The sequence below is a fragment of the Nyctibius grandis genome, chromosome 2 (genome assembly GCF_013368605.1).
Source record: "Nyctibius grandis isolate bNycGra1 chromosome 2, bNycGra1.pri, whole genome shotgun sequence".
Lineage (NCBI taxonomy): Eukaryota > Metazoa > Chordata > Aves > Nyctibiiformes > Nyctibiidae > Nyctibius > Nyctibius grandis.
The window spans coordinates 95,548,578-95,569,890 of record NC_090659.1 but is presented as its reverse complement, the minus strand read 5'-3'; the positions used below and the strand labels follow the sequence as shown (position 1 = coordinate 95,569,890).

The 21,313-nt window shown below is 41.8% G+C and overlaps 1 protein-coding gene across 8 annotated transcripts in view; it reads left to right on the top strand.

Annotated features, from left to right (window-relative positions):
- CAB39L (calcium binding protein 39 like) overlaps positions 1 to 21,313 on the top strand; it is a 72,243-nt gene that overhangs the window by 28,074 nt on the left and 22,856 nt on the right. For all 8 annotated transcript variants that reach the window (XM_068422631.1, XM_068422623.1, XM_068422640.1 and 5 more), the window contains 3 exons: positions 1,159 to 1,307; positions 15,917 to 16,081; positions 20,397 to 20,515. In XM_068422631.1, the coding sequence (XP_068278732.1) occupies positions 1,206 to 1,307; positions 15,917 to 16,081; positions 20,397 to 20,515 (386 nt within the window). In that variant the 5' untranslated portion in view covers positions 1,159 to 1,205. The remainder of the gene's footprint in view (positions 1 to 1,158; positions 1,308 to 15,916; positions 16,082 to 20,396; positions 20,516 to 21,313) is intronic.

Genomic DNA, 21,313 nt, shown 5'->3' with positions numbered 1-21,313 from the left:
TTGTCTAAAGCTTTTTTTTAATGGTGAAAGTTGAATAAGGAGGTTGAAGTGGTTTGTGTATATATTTATGCTTTTACAACTAATCTTGCAAATGTTTGTGGGAAGGGATGGTGATGGTTGTCTTTTGTTGTGGAAAGAGATGAAAGTTTGAGGTTATTTTTGCTTTTGTTTTTTTTTTTCTTTTTACCTCTTCTTCGTTATTGTACAAACTGGAACGCAGTCTGGAATGGTGCTGGGCTCCCCCTGTAAAGTGGTACTGCCTTACCCAGAGCATAATCCCATCTGTAGTCTGTCCATTAACTTCATCAGATCTTTGTATCGGATCCTCAGCAAAACTCATGGGAATTCACAACTTAATGCTACGTAGGATCAAAAACTAAGCTACTTGGTTTCTTTCATGTATAAATACAGTGGTGTGGTATTTGCCGTTCTAATCATACAGAGGAAGAATGTTTTAAATTAAATAAACAAAAACATTTTTGTTAAAATGCTCAGTCTTTCATTTAAATGTCCTGAAAACATCTGTGTCCGTATTTGGGCCTGATTCTTCATTCCTTATTTAATTCAGGCAATGCTTTACACAAGTGAGATCTGACCCACAGATTCCTGCAGTCTGTCAGACTCAGAGGATAGCTTAAACTGCTCTTCTTGAGAAGCTTTAGGCTGAGAAAGAAAGCAACTGAAGAAGAAGGGGCGATGGCAGAGAAGCTGAGACCTTATCTTGCAATGCTCTAAACAAAGGACATTTTTGCTACGCTGGCATCTACAGTTAGTTATCTGCATTGTGACGAAGCCAGGGAAGTTTGGCAGAAACCCCTATCAGAAATTGAGTGGAGCCTGCCAGATACGCAGTGTCCAAAAAACGTTGGACATGGGCATAGACTCACTGGAGTGTTGACCTGTAGGTCAGGGGCTTTAGGAAGCATCCAGCTCCTGCGCAGGTTCTGAGTAGTTGCTTTCCACATACTAATGGTGGCTTGTGAATCCTGGATGAACTTGCAATAACTGTACGAGAGAACTTCTACTGCTCTACTGAGTAGCTGAAGCAAAACATAGTGCCTGAGGCATAACCTTTTCTTGTTCGTAATGTCTTTTTGTGTTTTTATTGCGTTTTCATATAAACCTTAAAAGCTATTTTTGTTTCTTGTTTGATTTAAGGCAGTCCTCTTCTATCCTGAAGGAAGAAATCCAGGTGAAGAAAAACCATGCCTTTGTTTAGTAAATCGCAGAAAAATCCTGCTGAGATTGTGAAAATTCTGAAAGAAAACATGGCCATATTGGAAAAACAAGAAAAAAAGACAGACAAGGTATGAGGTAATGTTGTAGAAGACCAATAAGGTTTTTATGCTAGGGTAACAGTAGAATAAAGGGAATAAAATTGTGTTCACTCACTACCCTAATTCTGCAAGTGCTTGCACATCTAAGTAGCTTTGTATTTGGATGGTTCTGATGAAATCAGGGGGCTTTTGCATAAGTAAAGTATAACAGATCTGGGAGTCAAACAGAAGATGTTGAGATCCAGGAGCCTCAGCCAAAATGAAGGGTGATCTCCTACCACTTCAAATAGTAATGCACCTAATAAAACAGCTTGGAAGGCTGTTTGAAAACTATTATACCGTTAATTGGTTTAGCAGGATAACAAATGAGACTGCCAATTAATGCGTGGGTACCCACAGAGCAAAACTTACTTCTGATGAACATTCTTCGCATAAAACAGCAAACCTGCGTATATTCAGATGTATATAAAAGACATCTCACTCTGTCGATCCTTTCCAATCTTCTGGGTGCTGGTGCTTCCTAAATGAACTGCGCTACTCTTATTCTAGTTATAGTGCGCTAGGTTTTTGCTAATACTGTTGCTCTCCTCTAGCTCTGTTGCACAGACCTGAGTTACTTTTGCCACTCTTCCAGTGACCAGTTGAGAAGATGCACCCCAGCATACAAAATGCTCCCAATTAGGAATTTGTGCTTACATAAAGTCAAATAATTAATTTTTTTTTTTTGCATCGGAGACTCTGACCCTCCATATTATTACTGTAGTAGAATGTGTTATTTTAATTAACAACAAACTAATTTTAGGTTAAAACGGAATGTCAGTGGAAACAGAAATAGCTGATAAGTGACATTACCACAGTTTTTGTGCAGCTGATGTTTGTGTGTGCATGTTGTGCTTCCCCCACCTTGTGCAGGAAGGGGAGCCTGTGTTAGAACGAACCCAACCCAAAAGGTAAGCACGAAGCCTTTTGTGCCATTAGTGAAATCCTCTTGAAACTTTTCAGTTCAAAGCAAGTAGCTCAGAGTGTGTTAATTATGTAAGATCAATCACAGGGATTTCAGGGAGGCCTCTGGCATTTGATGTCTCATGCTGAAATACCTTCAGTTAACTGAAAAGCACTGAGAGAATTTGACTCTGAACTAAAACTTAAAATAAGTAACTAAATAAACCAACAGAGTCTGCCCTCCCCTGCTGAATTCATCCTTTGGAGCCTGATTAAAGAAGAGATTCAAAGCAAAAGCTCTAGACTTGAGTTTCTTTTAGATTTGGTTTGCAGCATGACTCCTCTGGGTTGTGGTTTTCAGGATTTTTGGCTTTGAGATGGTTTGTTTATTTGGGTGTCAGTGACAAAGGAGGATAAATCCAGACTTCTTAGAAAATCGAGAACTCAATATAAATTTTTGATAAAAGTCAGAACAGCTGGTGTGTGTTTTCCTCACAAAGCAAAAGATACAGGAGCGTTCCCCTGACGTATTAGGATGGAAACAGCTAGCGAATTTAATGACGATGCTTATTTTACAGGAGGAGGTTGGTTTTCAGTATTTTCTGCTGTACTTTATCACTATGGGATGGAGGCTGTTCCTGGGGTGAATGTGGGTGAGCGGGCAGAGGAGGGAAGGGAGGACGAGGCAGTCGCTTCAGCAGCAAGGCAGAAAGTGAAGAAAGCAGCCTTTTTTAGGACAGTATTTACACATACGCTTTACACAATGTGCTTGTTGACTCTGGACTTTGCATTTCAATGTAGAGGAAGCTCAGAGGCCCTTCTCCTTTCAGAAGGGAAGGTGTGAGGCTCCTCAGTGACGCTACCTTTCGTCTAAAGTGATGCACTGAGCTGTCCTGAAATAAATACCTATTAAAGAAAATAGCCAGATTCATGGTCCTGAGTTTAGGGAAGAAGTAAATCATAAGGCATTTCTTTAGTGCAGTGACAATGATAAACTTTAAAAAAAGGCAGGAAAAATAGCTCTTGCAAAAACAATCACGCCGTCACTTACTATCCATATAGGTTTGTGGGCTTAGTAAAACCGTTTTTATGTGTTGTTTGCATTTTGAATTGGAGAAGAAAAGATGATGGGGAGACTTTCAATGGCACATAGGTTTTCAAAACTTAGTAATACTGGTGAATAACTTCTTGTCTTTTCATGAGTATAATTAGAGAAATTTAACTGAAAACAAAAGCAAAGAAAAACAAAGCACAGTGCTGCACTCTGAGCTCTTCAAAACCTGGCAGGGGTTTTAAATTTACCTCCAATTTGATTTCCAAAGGGAGATGAAATGCGTCAGACTTTCATAAAAGGGCCCAGAGGTCTGGCTCCTGCAAGAGTCACAGACCCTGGACATCCCAGAGCTGGTTTTGGACCCTGTGGGCCTAAGAACACAGAAGTTTGGGAATCAGGGCTCCCTGAATCCATTTGAGGATTTCTGGCTCCCTGTCTGCTGCGAGAACTGGAGGGGTACTGTTGTGCCTTACCATAAACCCGAGGTTCCCAGGACGTCTAGGGTATGACTCCACAGCATCCCTGATGTGCGCAGAATAGCTTCCAACTAGGACTTGCCTCATGCTTAAACAAGAAGATTTATCCTGTGACAGTTGAGCTGTTATGGTAGCACAGTCAGTGTGGTATGTGGGCTGAGACAGCTAAAAGCTGCTAATACAGCCGGAATTGGCAGAGAAGTGTGGAAAAGCCTAAATTAACCACAGGGCTAGTGGAGAACCTCCTTGTTTCCTTTCCCAGTTGAGAAATCGTATGTACGAGGTGAAGATGCCCTGAGCAGCTGCGGGGGCGCGAGGTCGGACAGGGAGAGGCTTGACACTTCTAATACAACTTTGTGCAACTTTCAGCACCAACCGTCTGTGCCTTGGAGGGGCTGTTTTTAAATAATGCAGAAATGATCGTTTCTACCAAGCTCTGCAGTACGCAGGTAGAGGGAGCCTTACAGCAGATCAGTTAAGGCTTTCTGGGTAGCGGGAAGATGGGGGAGGACACAACTTATTAGACAGGATGCAGGGAAATCACTTGTAAGTATAAAGGCAATTATACGTCTTCTCTGAGACACATTGCTATGTACCCACATAATAAGCAGAAGTTTACACTCTTTCTTAATGATGCTTTTTGTTAGTCATAGATTAGGACCCATTCAGGCTTGGCTGAACTCTATTGACTACACTAGCATTTGTCTTCTTAGATAAGGATTGAGTTTGACCCAGTTCCTCCATGTGTCTTTTTTCTTTTTAAACCTATTAATATGAGCAGTGTTGCCATAGTGCTTTTTAAACACTCTTGTCACAGGTTAAAGCTGGGCCGGCTATTAACCCAGTGGCAGATGCTCTCTCTTAACCCTCCCTTCCCCGCCAAGGGAAAGGGAAAAGGGAGAGAGACTTACGGGTTGGAAAGTTAAAACAGTTTTAATAAACTATAGTAATGAAAAAGAGTATAATAAGAATAATAGAAATAATCAAATATATACAAATATATACAAAACCAAGATCGAGAGCTTGGAAGTCCTCCTCAGGCAGAGTTGCTCCCCCCCAGCACAGGCAGAGGGGAAAATGCAGTAGCTCCCCCTGCCATCACACCTGCAGGCTTTTAACTGGAGAATTGGCAAAGCTGGTACCAATCAGTGGGAGACAGGAGGGCCCCTCCCTCCTGGGCCCCACCTCCAGAAGGCAGTGGGTTAGTGATAAATAGGAAAGTGAGAATGACGTGTATGGGATGGAATACCTTGTTGGTCAATCTTGGGTCACCTGCCCTGTCTGCTCCTCCCTGCAGGTGCGACCCCCCTTCGGCTCTTCACTCATAAGCAGTGAGGAATTTAGCAGTGACCTTGGTTTCTCTAAGACTAATTGGCCTGGTTTGAGCCAAACCAGGACAACTGTCAACTGAAAAACAGGCTAAGTTTGAATGTTTGGTTCTTATTTTTATTTTATGGGTGGGTGTTTTTGCTTGCTTGCTTGTGTGGGTGTGTGTGTGTTTAAAGCTTTGTCATTTTCTCAGATACATTCTGATGGGATTGATAGACCACAGATTGAAAAGTGCTACCACACGTGGCTCCTCTTCCTCTGAAGTGCTCTTTCCATTATCTTCTTTCTAAAATTTTTAAAAATAATATCTATTTTAAAGAAGGTATTGCAGCACTGGTAAATCAAATGTAACAATTGGGGGATTAAGTAGGGTAAGACAGAGCTGGAAAAGTGGACTAAAGCCTTCTTTATAAAGCATCATCCTCTCTTCCAACATCTGAAATAAATAAGGTGTTCTTGTGACACGTGCAGCTGCTGACATCCTGTTCAGGCTTTGATGCAGTGAAGAACAATTAATTACGTTTTATTACAGAATTCTATAAATGCCATAAAAAGTTAATCTTGGTCATGTAGAACCAGACTGTGCTTGGATTTAATTAGAAACACTCATTCTGGAATTAACTAGTAAAGCAAGGAAGTATTTAAATACCTAGGAAATGAAGGCTTCAGAGCTTAGACCCTCTTCCTCCTTTCTGGCACGAACTCAGGTAGCATTTGGAGGATACACATAAATAGGGAGCACGAGGGGAGAAACTCTGATTTGGATCAGAGTTGGACAGATCTGTTGAACCTGAGGAAGAATGGACAGCATGTGACATGCTGGTCACACTGCTTTATTTATTACTGATATGCCACCATGGTTTTTTTTGGTGGGTGTTGTAAAAGAACATTAGTAGAAAGGATACCTGACCTATCTCACAAAAAAAGGGGGGTGACATCCCAACTTCCTGAAGTCTTGTGTTCAGCCACCGAGCTCCGTCAGCACAAAGGCAGCGCAGGTGGCATCCACTGTGTCACCGAAGGATGTCCTTGAACACATCACCCTCTCACTGCTAACCAAACGCCTTCGGGTGCGGCACCCATGACTCAGTGCCATCTGCGGTGCCTACAGGTTTGGTAACATTTCCTGAACCTGCCCTGCAGCAAAAGCCTTCAACGTGTCACATGCGTTTAATTTAGAATAGGGAACTGATCTGGGGTCGGTTGAAACTTTGTCTAATCTTTGTACTTGGCTTAGATGGGCTGAAAGATTTGCAGTTTGTAGCGTAGCTGATCCAAGACTTGAGTTTGTTGTGGAAGGTGAACCCAAGTGAGTTAGAGCTGGTTCAGGGCACTGTGCTGAGTGTTTTCTTGGCAGGCAGAACTGCAGGCTGCAGCACTCTTAGCCAGTGTTCAGAAACGTTGTGAAGCTAGATGTAAAATAACCTGAAGTGTCTAGCTTCTGCCTCTTTCACTTAAATATATTTAACGAGACTGCTTGTTCGGGTAGGTCACTGTAATCTGTCCTCTGTTTCATCTCTGTGTGCTGTAACAAATTTAATACTGTTCAGAGGGGTCAGGAGAGCAGCCTTTAAATAAAGCTGCAGTTAAAAGACTTCAAGATTTCCAGAACAAATATTTATATCAATAAATCCTGCTCTTTTAAATAGCACCAATGAAGCAATTTTCAGCTCCTGTTCACCTTGCTCACTCCTGCACTGATAAAGTGGCTGGGGACCAGTGCGTGAGACAAGATGCATGCCAAGAACGTGATGTGCATTTGCATGGAAGAACGGTTGCGTGACTACTGTGAACGCAAATACCCATGGATGCGATTCTGCAGCTGCCAAAGTCAGTTGCAAAATTGCCTTCGACTTCATTGCTGCACCCTGAAACCGAGGGAATGAGATAAGAAGGGCTTGGCACCCTTTTCCTTCTAGCTGTGCATGGCCTGGGGTTTGTGGAGCGTTTCATGTTTCAGCTTCCCCATTCTGCTAAGGCCTGTTACTGCTCTAGAGATGGGAGAAACTCCAGATACTATCAGGTGCTGGTGCCAAGAGTTTAAAACCTGTCTCTTCTGGTTGCCTTTTTTTTTTATTTTTAAGGACCTTACAACCTTTAGTTCTGTCTTAAGTGCAGGATTAACAATGGGAAAGGAATTTATGTCCAGGTGGGGCAAACCTGTCTCTTCCATTTAATCATACAGCCTTTTAAAAGGCATTTCCTTGTTGTGTCTGCTTGGCTAAATTGTCTTTGCCAGCTTCCTTGAGTACTTGGCTATAGTATTTTGCTAAATGACAGAGTTCATGCCTCCTGATCCAAAATGTCCACAATTTATTCCTATATATCCCTTTAGCACGAAATTATACCAAGAATAAGTCAGTTGGGATGATCCTGAAGCTACATAGATGTTGGATCAGATTCTCCTAATGGCTCTTCTTGGGAGTCCTTACAGTTGCATGTAGAGAGAGTTGCGTTGGCACTGTTCTTTTAGGAGTAAAATTGGTTTGAATATTTTTGAATGAGAATATTTTTAAACAAGATAAAGCCAAATCAAGGAGCTTTATGCTTTTGGTTATAATATATAGTGTGGAGTACTGGCAGTTCACTGACTCACACATTGGAGTATTTAATATCATGCTGGAAGGCATCTGTGTGTGTAACTGTCTGCTGCTGTGCAAGAGAGCAACAGTTTAGAAAGAGATTTTTTGCCCTGGAAACACGCTAGGTACACAAACAGAAGCTGTATGTACCTATTCACCATATTCTCATGAACAATTGAGGATTTCCTGATGGCTATGCAGATGGCAGATCATAGAATCATAGAATTGTTTTGGTTGGAAAGGACCTTTAAGATCAACAAGTCAAACTGTTAACCTAGCGCTGCTGTATTTTTCTTGTGTATATTTGGTATCTGAGTTTGGAAAGCTGGAAAAGTTAATGCAATCTGTTTTTTCTTCACTGTTACGGTTGGTCATAAATTTTATATTAAGTCCCCAGATGAATAAAAGTAAGAATAAGCCCTTCTGATCTGTAACATATGTACATACGTGTGAAGCCTCTAACCTGTTGGTGAAACGGAGGTAAAATACAGACAACCCACTGAAAGCTTTGAAAAGTTGCAGTTCAGGTGTAGGATGTTGGACTGTTGATTATTCAAGGCCTGATACTTTTCCCCTTACAGTTTTTGTAATCTTCTTTGGAGAGGAGTAAAAAGATGCAATAGATCTACATCACATAACAGGAGATCCATCTCTCTCTCTCTTTGACAAGCATAATAGGTCTGGATCATGAGCACTTAATATGGCACTTTTAAGATTAATGTGGAATTGCCGTAAGTATCACAGAATCACAGAATGTTAGGGATTGGAAGGGACCTCGAAAGATCATCTAGTCCAATCCCCCTGCCGGAGCAGGATTACCTAGACCATATCACACAGGAACGCGTCCAGGCGGGTTTTGAATGTCTCCAGAGAAGGAGACTCCACAACCTCTCTGGGCAGCCTGTTCCAGTGTTCAGTCACCCTCACCGTAAAGAAGTTTTTCCTCATATTTAAGTGGAACCTCCTGTGTTCCAGCTTGCACCCATTGCCCCTTGTCCTGTCAAGGGATGTCACTGAGAAGAGCCTGGCTCCATCCTCTTGACACTTGCCCTTTCCATATTTATAAACATTAATGAGGTCACCCCTCAGTCTCCTCTTCTCCAAGCTAAAGAGACCCAGCTCCCTCAGCCTCTCCTCATAAGGGAGATGTTCCACTCCCTTAATCATCTTCGTGGCTCTGCGCTGGACTCTCTCTAGCAGTTCCCTGTCCTTCTTGAACTGAGGGGCCCAGAACTGGACACAATACTCCAGATGCGGCCTCAGCAGGGCAGAGTAGAGGGGGAGGAGAACCTCTCTCGACCTGCTGACCACACCCGTTCTAATCCACCCCAGGATGCCATTGGCCTTCTTGGCCACAAGGGCACACTGCTGGCTCATGGTCATCCTGTTGTCCACTAGGACCCCGAGGTCCCTTTCCCCTACGCTGGTCTCCAACAGGTCTGCCCCCAACTTGTACTGGTACATGGGGTTGTTCTTGCCCAGATGCAGGACTCTACACTTGCCCTTGTTATATTTCATTAAATTTCTCCCCGCCCAACTCTCCAGCCTGTCCAGGTCCCTCTGAATGGCTGCGCAGCCTTCCGGCACATCAGCCACTCCTCCCAGTTTTGTGTCATCAGCGAACTTGCTGACAGCGCACTCTAATCCCTCATCCAAGTCATTAATGAATATATTGAATAGAACTGGTCCCAGTACTGACCCTTGAGGGACTCCGCTAGACACAGACCTCCAACTGGACTCAGTCCCATTGACCACCACTCTCTGGCTTCTTTCTTTCAGCCAGTTCACAATCCACCTCACTACCCGATCATCCAGACCACACTTCCCCAGTTTAGCTGTGAGGATGCTGTGGGAGACCGTGTCAAACGCTTTACTGAAATCGAGATAGACCACATCCACAGCTTTACCATCATCTATCCACCGGGTAACATCCTCATAAAAGGCTATCAAGTTGGTTGAGCATGACTTCCCGTTGGTGAAGTCATGCTGAGTGCCCCTAATGATCCCCCTATCCTTGATGTGCCTAGAGACAGCACCAAGAACAAGTTGTTGCATCACCTTTCCGGGGATGGAGGTGAGGCTGACCGGTCTATAGTTCCCCGGGTCCTCCTTCTTGCCCTTTTTGAAGACTGGAGTGACATTCGCTTTCCTCCAGTCCTCAGGCACCTCTCCCATTGCCCACGACTTAGCAAAGATGATGGAGAGTGGCCTAGCAATGACTTCCGCCAGCTCCCTCAGCACCCGCGGGTGCATCCCATCAGGGCCCATGGATTTATGGACGTCCAGATTGCTTAATTGGTCCCTGACCCAGCCCTCATCAACCAAGACAGATTCCTCCTCTATCCTGACTTCTGAGGCCTCAGGGGGCCGGGGCTCCTCAGGACAGCCTCCAACAGTATAGACAGAGGCAAAGAAGGCATTCAGTAACTCCGCCTTCTTTTTATCCTCTGTCTCCAGGGCCCCCACCTCATTCATCAGTGGGCCTGCATTGCCTCTAGTGTTGGCTTTACCTGCAATGTATTTGAAGAAGCCCTTTCTGTTGTCCTTGACCTCTCTTGCAAGGTTTAATTCCAAGGAGGCCTTAGCTTTCCTCGTTGCCTCCCTACATCCTCTGACAACAGACTTATATTCCTCCCAAGTGGCCAGCCCCTCCTTCCACGATCTGTACACCCTCTTCTTCCACTTGAGTTTGCCCAGCAGTTCCCTGTTCAACCATGCAGGTCTCCTGGTACCCTTCCTTGACTTCCTACCTGTTGGGATGCTCTGATCTTGAGCTCGGAAGAAGCAGTCCTTGAATGCTAACCAACTATCTTGGGCCCCCTTACCTTCTAGTACCCTGTCCCATGAGATTTCCCCTAGCAGTTGCTTGAAAAGGCCAAAGTTGGCCCTCCTGAAGTTCAGGGTTGTGATTCTGCTAGCTATTCTGTTCCTGCCACATGAGATCCTGAACTCTACCATCTCATGGTCACTACAACCAAGGCTGCCCTCAACCTTCACCTCTTCAACCAGACCCTCCTTGTTAGTGAGGATAAGATCCAGCAGTGCTCCTCTCCTAGTTGGCTCATCCACCATTTGCATCAGAAAGTTATCATCAACACACTGGAGGACCCTCCTGGACTGAGGATGGCTGGCTGAGTAGGCCTCCCAGCAAATATCAGGGTAGTTGAAATCCCCCACGACAACCAGGCCCTGTAATTGCGAGACTGCTCTCAGCTGCCTGTAGAAGGCCTCATCACCGTCCTCATCCTGATCCGATGGCCTGTAATAGACACCCACAACAGTATCACCCCTGCCAGCCTGCCCCTTAATTCGCACCCAGGAATTAAGCTAAGTAGCTAAGGAGAGGGGAAGGGCAAGGTTAGTAAGTAGAGGTAATATTTATTAAGCCAGTTGGAATAGCTAGAAATTTAATTTGCTGAAGTTGAGGACTCTTGGTAAAGTATCTCTGTGGGGTGCTATGGGTTTTTTAAAAAACTGCCTAAAAAACTGTAGGAAGTTTTGATTTCTGAAGCAGATCTGCTTTGTTTATTTTGCTAGATCACGTACAAGCAGTGTTGCAGATAAAACAGCTTAGCTTTTGAGTATGGAAAGTCCCAACGCATGTAATTATGGAAATAAAAATTCAGCTTTCTGCATGAACAGCAGATAAGACCTTTGTTTTAGCCTTCCGTGCTACTCTTTAAAAACTCTCTGGAAGATTTTACAAGAAGAGAAAAAAATTAAGACTTAGAGGATTTCTTTGTAATCCCTTAATGAAAAAAACCAAGAAACTCCTTATTGAACTGTCTTGTATAAGTATGGAATATAGAGAAAAATTTAGCTGTTTTGCAGCATTCCTTAATAATGCAAAATTACTGCAGTAAGAACATTGTCATGCTCTTTGGCTTTCCTGTAGAGATCAGTCAAAAAAAATAGACAAAACTCTTATCTTCTAGACCTGGCAAAACAAGTTAAACTGAAGAACCCAGTATTAGCACTGGGAAAGGAAGATCAACACTGGAGTATGGAAATATTTCAATATAGGCATAGTAGTGTTACTCATTCTGTAATAAAGACTGGAGCCTTGCAACAAAATCGGCTGCTCTTCACATGTATTAGGCTGCGGAGAGGAGAGTTTTGAGGTCTTTCAGGGAAGATTTTTTTTCATGTAGAATTTCAGGGAATAATTTCTTCATAATCTCCTTTCTTTGTGTTATGATCCCATTAAGTTAACAATGACAAGACTTTAATCTATGAGGAAAACAAGCTTGAGACCTAGTATCTTCACCTCATAAAGTTTCCAACTCTCGCTGTTGAAGCTGTTGGTAGGTTTGGAGAGACACATTAATGCTGACAAACTCCCAACTTTGTAAGCAGGGGTGATTAAGCACATTTATAATTTGACTTAGAGAAGTTACTTAAGCTTATTTATGCTGTCACTTCTCAAGCTCCAAGGCTTCTACGTCATCTAGTCCAGTAGGGTTAGCAGAGTAATCCAAGAATTGTTAGACTTCAACATTTACACGAAATGTTATATTTCAAAATGGACCCAGAAACCTCATGTGGGTTGCCAATCACTATAAACTATGCTCTGTGGGTAAAGAGTTATTTCTTGTTGGAAATAACTTGTTAGTCTGTTGGGTCAAAGTAGAGAAGAAATGGCCAACATTGAAAAAACTGCCATCATTGCACAGGTCAGTACAGGTTGTGGTCTCCTTCACTCCCCTTACACAGCTATTGCAAATCAACCTTGTAACTCATTTGAGACTTACCCATCTACCCAGACTGAATGTTAGTGTTCTGCAGTGGAATTGGATCCTCCCAAGTTTGGATGTTGTGAACTGAGACGCCTGTAGACTAGAAACCTGCAAGTTGTATTAGGAGGTCAAGATCCTGACATCTGTGCGGTGACAGCAACGCGAATGCTAAATTGATGTGTGTGCTGGGAATCAGCTTGCATTTCATCTTCTGCTTTGTTGTCTGTCTGCAACTTGAATTGTTCAAAGTCAGCGTCTCCCACTTTTGACATTTGTACACAATACGTATAATCTGTTCTATTTAGGATTCTGTGTGCAGTTATCTCCTCTTCCCTTTTTTTCCCTCTGCTCACACCAGCTTCTCTAAATATAATGGCATAAATTCCATCATGATGTAAAGGACCCATACCTAGAGGAGCATGGCCTTCTTCTGGAAGTAAGATTGTGCTCAATTGCAAGAATGAGGCAAATGGCTGAAGTGCTTAGATACTTCATGAAACCTTTTCTTTTGCTCTATAACTTCCACTGAAGTGAGAGTTGGAGCACTTTGGTATTGTTGCTGTTGCCACTGATGGAAAATAAGTAGTAGTACAGAAGTCATAATTGACTTTGGAGTTTCTAGCAAATATCTTTTTTTTTTTTTTGTCACTGAAATTCTGTTTAAGGCATCGTTGGGGGGAAGGGTGGCTTGCTGAGGTTTTTATTGTTTTTTGCACATTTTCCTAAAGGGGGTCAGGACCAGTCTGGCTTCTTACGACAAGCTGTTCTGCAGCTACATTTCTGTTGTCTTGTATTTTCCACGTATTCAAGTGAATGTATTTGCTTGGTTGTTTGTTTTGGACAAGTCTTGGGTCTTTGGATCTCAGAATGTCTTGTCTTTTTTTTTTTTTTTTTTTTTTTTTTTTCCCCTGAGTCCTGAGCAAGTTTCCGTCCCAGAAACAGTGCTTATGTACTTAGGGTATTATTCTAAAAATACTGTAAGATTAAGTAGAAATGTCAAAATGGAGGCTAGAAGTGGCTGTTAATTTAAGAATCTGTGTTTGGGATTATGGTTTTCCTCCAGATAGATTGTGAGGGACGGGTGCAGAAGAGCGGTCCTGAGAATTGACCTGGAATAGCTTTTGGTGGGGGGTTGAATGTCAAACCGCAGACTTATCCAGAGGATGTGAAGAGAGAGGAAGTTAAACACAAAATGTAAATTGCATGTAGAAAAGCCGAGAAGATGAGTGGATGGGATGACAGATGATTAGAGAAATACAGCTGTGGTGCCCAGTTGTGTGCATCCACACACAGTTCTGTAGTTCTGTGTTCTGTAGTTTCTTTTTCTCCTGCAGCGCTTTACTTTTTGGCCTCCTTTTTAAGAATTAAACCTAAAGCTGTGTCTTGCAGATATTTTTCTACATATCAGAAAGGACTACTTATACTTGAAAGGAAAGGTATTAATTTTTTTTTTAACCATAGAATGCCAGAAATATTCACACCCTGCCCAGCAGAATGGGTGAAAAGCCAAAAATATATGGGTTTTTCCTTTGATATGAAAATATTTGCACAGCTCTTATAAAGATTTAGAGCTTTAGTTTCCAAGATAGCAGCCCTGTTGTTAATCCCATCTGTACTCTGTGGGATCTCTCTGGTGACATACCTCTAATATCTGAGGTAAAAATAGGCTCTTTTGCTGAGCGATGGTAAGGAACAAGAAGACTTCTACTGTGGTTAAAGTTATCACATAGTCATATTCATTTACACTCATGCTGACCTATCTCACCTAGCAGAAAACTGAGAGCAGGTACAAACAGTTTGGGGGGAGAACATTTCTTTATGCTGTGCAAAATCAATGCTTGAATTTTCCAGGTAGATGCAATATGAAAGTGGCTTTTTATTGGTTTTCTTTTTTTTTTTAGGATTTCTAGGCTTTTTCTATGATTTTTGTTCACTAATGTGAATAAAACCTGTGATTTTAATCAGTATGAAAGTGTTGGGAGATCAGCAGCAGTTGAGAGATGCCTCTCCAGAGCACTGTGGGGTTATTTTATGCAGATTGATGGGGTGGTATTTGAAAGCATAACATTTTTCCTTTCAGTTTATGTGAGAGATGTATTGAAATTATTGGTCTGGCTTTGAACATCCATTAATGTCCAGTTAGCTTTTACAAATGAATCTTGGGTTTTCTGTGTGTGTCTTGATTATTTATTTTTTTTCCCCCCGCTAAGCTAACAAAATGCTCATTTCAAATAAATGTTTGCAATATAGACGTAAAATGCTGTCCTATCTTCAGCATCTTTAACCATCTCGCCTGGCACTTTCCTGTCATTCTCAGCTTTGCTTTCAAACCTCTCCCTTACTCACTTCCCACTCCCTGCCAAAAAATCCAACCAGCCTTGCTGCTGGTCACGCGTGTATTAAATACATTCCGACCCAGAAAAAGCCATGGCCTCCATAGCTCCGTGGCTAGAGCGGGTGGGATTTAAACCACACACAGAGTTGAAAAAACAATGCCTTTGCTCCACAGAGTCTTTATTTATACGAAGTGGAGCAAACCTGGGAGGAGAGCATGAGCCAGAGCTGCCGTGCTGTGGCCAGCGGTCGTTTCTCTTGAGAAGTGGGATGTTATCATTCACATCTGATTTAAACCTGCTGATTGCCATGAATGCCAAGCTGTTGATACATGTTTCTGTTTCATTTTCCTTTCCATTGTAAGCTTTCTGGTCAAGATATTTTGTAAGCTAATTCCTGATTTGTCTTCTACATTAGGTACCTGAAACGTTGCGCAGAATTAGTATACGCTAGGCGGGAGCAAAATATGAAAGATTTATTTTAGTTTGCTTGGTGGCAGCTGTGGAGCTTTACTAAAGCAAATTGTTTAATTTAATTAATTTCCCAACCTGAGACTGAAGTGCTTTTGCGCTCAGTAGGCAAATCCCTTGCGGAAGATGCTGGCTCAAACCTCACGTGATGAGGAGAGTGCAAAGCTGGCAGGGGTACAAGGATTTATTTGGGTTACCCGTAGAGGAGTGGGAACAGTCCCTCAGCAAGCAGTTGGTGGGGAAGGAGCGCAGCAGCCACCCTGATGGCGGGAGAAGCCACCCGGATCGGTACCTCCGTCTGGCACCTCTCGCCCCACATATGTCAATGGACCCGACCCCCACTGGGGAGGATGGGGGGAGCGATGGTGAAAGTGCCTCTGCTTCTGCAGCGCAGTGCCTGTCTCCAAACCCATAAAGGATCTTGCTGACGCCGGTTGGTAACTGCACTCCTGCCCCTGTTTTATGCCCGTGGTCTGTAAGTGATTGCATGCTCTGTTTAAATTGAATATATTGTGTGCTTGTGTAGGACCTGCAGGATCCAGTGTGGATGCTCCAGCCTCATATGATTACACAACATTTTTAAACCATTTTGCAATAGATAAAGATGATTATAAGTACAGTTAGAAGCTTTTGTTTTGAACTGCTTGTCTTTTAAAATAAAACACTTTTTTTTCTTTGTCTTTTTTTAAACAAAATCCTTATCTGCTGGCGAACAGGCATCAGAGGAAGTGTCAAAATCTCTGCAAGCAATGAAGGAAATTCTATGTGGGACCACAGACAAGGAGCCACCTACAGAAATTGTGGCTCAGCTGGCACAAGAGCTATATAACAGTGGCCTTCTAGTGACGCTCATTGCCAACCTGCAGCTGATAGATTTTGAGGTAAGTCAGCATCCATAAACCTTTTCGTCTCCTTGGTCTCGGTGTTGTCAGTGAGTAGAGCTGTGTTTTTCTGTAAATCTAGATAATTTTATTTCATTCGAAACTGTTCTTCACATGCTGAAGAAAGTAACTGCTGTAGATTGGTCCGTGTCCTGATAGATGTGGTTATATACGGGAATTAAATGCAATGCATCTGATTTAATTTTTTTTAATTAAAACAAAACCCATAAAGAAAGATTGCCATGTGTATCCAGCAAGATAGGAAATGATGCTGAGAATACTGTCTATGACTGACCTTGTAAGCTGCAGTGATGAACCTCTTACTTTGGGATGGTGCAGCTAGAACCAACCACCATCTCTGAAGAGTGTGTCTGATTCAGAAGGGGTCCAGGGACATAGAGTGAAAATAATGGGAAGCATGGGAAAATCTCATGTGAAAAAGACTGAAAAAAATTAGGATGGTTTAGTTGAGAGGAAAGGAGTTAAAAAAGGGGTTAAAAACTGACAGCAGGTGGCAAGATAAATTGGGTTGCCCCCACTTAGTTCTTTGGATTAAAAGAAGAAGGGATATAACTTTTTTTGCCAGCAGAAAGATTAATATGAATATATATATGTGTATATATTACTTAATTTTATATATTTATATATAAAATTATATATTCCATGGAGCTCCTTGCCAGTTTTGTTGTTAATGCCAAAAACTTAGTAGATAACTACTAAGACAACTGAACTTGCCTATAGATAAGGAGAAGAAGAGTTATGGTAGAAAAGATTGCAGTAATTCAGGATAAATATAAACCCTTTTAATTGGCTTTTGACTGGTAGGGACTGGGAAGAAACTCCATCACTGGCAGGTCATTATAGTATTCCTGTGGTCTACGGTCAGCCGGGATAGTGGTCCCCAGGGACTGCTGTTATGAGTCCTGTGATTTCTATGGCTCCCGGGCGCTGGTGAATCGTCACAAGCGTCCGAGCATCTCCGAGCAGTGAGAAGTCACCAGCTCTCAGGAACCAAACCTCTGCCACCGAGGTCTGAAGCAGGGGCAGTACCTGATGTGTAGGGCAGGGTGGCTGCTGAATTTAAAAATCAGTTCCCCACAGAGAACGTATGATGCTCTCAGGGCCACCTTTCATGGGAGTTACTTTCTTATGGAAGATTTTTCATGATATTGAAGTCATTTGTTGTTACTTTACTTTTCTTTCTGTATTTTGTAAATGAATGAAAGGGAGGAACAATGGGAGATTGATGTTTTCATTTTCCCCCTCCTCCTCCTACCCCCAGTAAAGCCAGGATTCAAGGGACTGATTTATTTATTTTGTACTAATTTTTGAAAATGTTGTTAGTGGAGATCTCTCAGTCTTCCTCAGGTCTTAAGTTCAGGAGATTTTTTTTAATACTAGAATTTCTTCAGATCCTTTCATTTGTCTTCTCCCTGCCACCCCTGGTTACTGTTAAATGTCTTAATTACAAAAAAAACACCTCACACCCAACAACCCAAACTCCTAAAAATTCAGTAATGTATTTATTTGTTTTTAAGAAAAAAGCAGAAGGGGGGAGAAGCAGATACTGTTAGCAAATACACCACAGAAGGGAAACTACTGCATTATTTTAGTTGCCTGACAGTCTGTATTGCTTTTATCAGACAAAAAATTCTGTCTGGACATATTGAACCCACAGTCTTCAAATGCAAGCACTGAATGAAATATCAAATCTGTTGCTGAATTACTGTTATTACAAAGAATTCTAATAACTTTTATTGCAAAATAGATTTTTCCATGATAAAACCTTTTCAATCATTTAGCAAAACTATTATGCATACTTTTCTTTAGCAAAACAGTAGAAACAAAATGTCATTGAACAAGAGGATAGTAAGAGCATGTGCTGCTTTGTCTTCATGTTCCCATTGACTTTTTCAGTTTATCAGCTTTTTTGCTTCCATTTTGTTATATTGGTGTCCACAGTTAGCATTTAGGTTTCTTTGTTGACCAAGCAATTTCATCACTTTATAACATGCAGATTAATTTTTTGATCCATATGCAATGGTAGAAAGCAAAATCATAAATTACTTGAAAATCTGATTTCTGAAGGGTATAATGTTTATGTAGGTTACTTTGTTTTGTCCTGACTCCCTGTCTTCTCTTCACCAACCCTGCTGCCCACTTTGGTCCCAGTTTTGCACAGCTGTACTTAATTTTTGAAGATCTGTTTTCAAAGACTTCATGAAGCTTGATGGCTGTTTAGAAGAGTGAGACCAGAGCTAATGACCCTACCAAGAAAAAGGCAGAAGCAGAGACTTGAGTCCTATCTCGTCTGTGTTTTATCTGCCAGTACACTTATGGCACGTGTGGCTGGGCGCGGGCATATGTGTAGGGGAGACTGTCATGTCCTTGCATATGTCCATCGCACATCTATAGAGAACACAGGTTTATTGCTTCTGCCACTCAAGAAACAAGATATAATTTTGATGATGATATTGTTATGAAGCACTAAAGTTGGGTTTGGGCAGGAGTCCAGAATCAAAATCAGACTGGAATATGAAATTTGTTGTTGAACTTTGAAGATATAAAGAAAGTGTGCATAGAGGAAAAGTTAATTAAAAGAAACGATGTCACTAAGTGCATGTAAGCCTAAAGGTTCACAAACTGTAAAGCCACTCAAAGAGGCAGTAAATAGCCACAAGCCTGGGACTGGTGGCGTTAGAAGCTTTCCCTTAGTTTCTCTTGAAATAGGAGCTAAATTATGGTATAGGTATCATGCAATTTGTTATTTATATAATGGCATCCTTTGCAGGTTTTTTGTTCTTGTCTAGCCACTTTCTCTCCATGCTGCCTTATCTTGTGCTTCAGTGGCCATATGTATTTCATTATAAGGCAGTGCACCTAATATTAAGTATCTAATGTAAAATTTGACATAGCAGAGAGAATCACTTAATTTTTGGCCATTTTCACCTCACCCTTTCAACAGCTCTTCTCTGTCTGGATTGTTTTCCTCTTGGAGTAACTGCTGAAGCCGCTGGGGATCACAGGATTCCAGAGATGCATTACAGGTGTTGTAAAGATAGAGGAGAATGAGATGACTTTATAAAGAATTAGCCTAATTAAGAGAAGTCCAGGAGTCAAAAGTGTTGTAGACAAAGGCAGATGGACTGGCTTGCTCTGATTTGATTCTCCTATTTAATTCCCTGAGTCCCTGAGTCTCCAAGCCAGCTGTGTTGGACCGAGTAGGAAAGCAGAATATTTTGTGTTTCTCAGCAGTGATATGTTTGTAGAGGTGAAACCAGGGAATTTCTCTCTGTGTGAAACTATCTGCTCCTTGGCTTCAAACGTTTAATAAGTTCTCTGCCAAGGAATGTTTGTCCACTCGAGACAGATCAATGAGCATGTACAGATTATAAGTAACCTTTTGCTTTAGCTTGCCCTGTGCATAGTGACCCGCTGTTGACTCAGTGCCTTGGTTACTGGTCATTAGTGCAGCAGTCTCCCCCCTCCATTAATTTCACAAATCAATTTGTCTCCTGTGGCCAGGGGAGAAAGTGGTGGGGGAGGAAGAGGGCTTCTAATGCAAGATGTATTGGCAAACCCCCTGTGGCTGAATAGAACATAATTTGGAAGGGCTGAAAAGCTGTTTGCACAGGGAAGCATTCAAAGACAAAACGTGATTGTGCAGATGTGTGTGTATAGGAGAAAATGAGGATAAAGTGAAGGATCTTAGTTGTGACTGAAGCAGAGACATGTATGTGATACAGCCTTTTTGTCAGTAGTAGTTACTTCATTCTTCGTGGTGAAATAATGGGCACATTTTAAAATTTAATCCTAATTTTCAAAAACGCAATCACACTTGGTGTTGATTGCATTTGAATAATGAGAAGCTTTAGCTTTGTAAGTTTAGGCTGTGGGGCCTTGGTACTTGGTACTAGCTTGACAACTTAAATTGGGAGGCTGTGGGAGCAATAGTACACACTGCAAAAAACATGTTTGGCTCAGGGTGGTGGCTTGCTTTTTTGGTACTTTAATGTTGTTACTTAAGATAGCCAGGGACTTGCTTGACAGAATAAGGGGGATGCACATCTTCATTTAGAAAGAGAGGTGTAAATGGGAGTGGCGGGATCAGTAGTCTCCAGAGGCACCTGACGGAGGAAGTCTTGTTGTGACGTTAAAGAAACAGCAAAGTATGAGGTGATGGGACTGTGGAGAGCCCGAAAAATAGACTGACTTGTTTTGTTTTGTATTTCATTTCTACTTTAAATAGAGATTACAGTAAATGGTCATTTCTTCACATTTTTCCAGTTGAAGATATATTTTGCTTCTTTAACAGGGCAAAAAGGATGTTTCCCAGATATTTAACAACATCTTGAGAAGACAGATTGGCACACGCAGCCCTACTGTGGAATACATTAGTGCCCATCCACATATCCTATTCATGCTTCTAAAAGGGTGGGTGATTTAATTTATTTTCCTTAAAGAGCATTGCCTGGAACGTGCTGGCATTGCAGTTGATCTACTTTCTCACTTTTTAGTTTAAAAAAGAAAAAAAAAAGATTTTGAGATTTTGTTCCAGATTTTTTGTTTCTTTCATATTGACTTTCTTTCTACTTAACTGTATAGTTTTTAATGACTGGATTATTTTATTTGGCCGTTATTTCTTCACCAAACTTCATGTTGGAATAATGATGTGCTGATTGTTTTTGACTGTTCCGCATGTGATGTGTACTTCAGTTCTTGCCCTAAACTCTTGTGTAGCATTGTCAACGACTGCTGAGTTTCATTTAGACCTTTTTGCATTGCAGGAGTGACTTAGAGCAGCATCTGTAAATAAATGGAGTCAAATGCTGGACCACTATGTGGTAGACCAGCAAGAAGGAAAAATGCATAAAAAAATAGTTGTGTCTGTGGGGCAGACTTCTCCAACGCTTGTAGCCACATGTGAACTTCAACTTTAATTCAGTAATGAATTCCACAACTTTCAGCATTAAATCTTTTTTTCGGTCTTTTAACCTTTGAGGGAGTCAGTGCTTAGCTGTTACCTGGTGTTTCCCAAGGTAAGTTCGCCAAGGACGGGGAATAGACTGCTGTGTGGAGAGGACATCAGCTGTAATTGCATTCAGGAATGCACAAGTGTTGGCCTAAAATTCTTGAAGTTTCTGTCCCCTTTACTTTTGGCCACAAGCACCTTCTGTTCAGCGAGAAGCTTTACTTTTCCAGCCCTTGAAGTCTACTGTTTTCTGCTCAGGA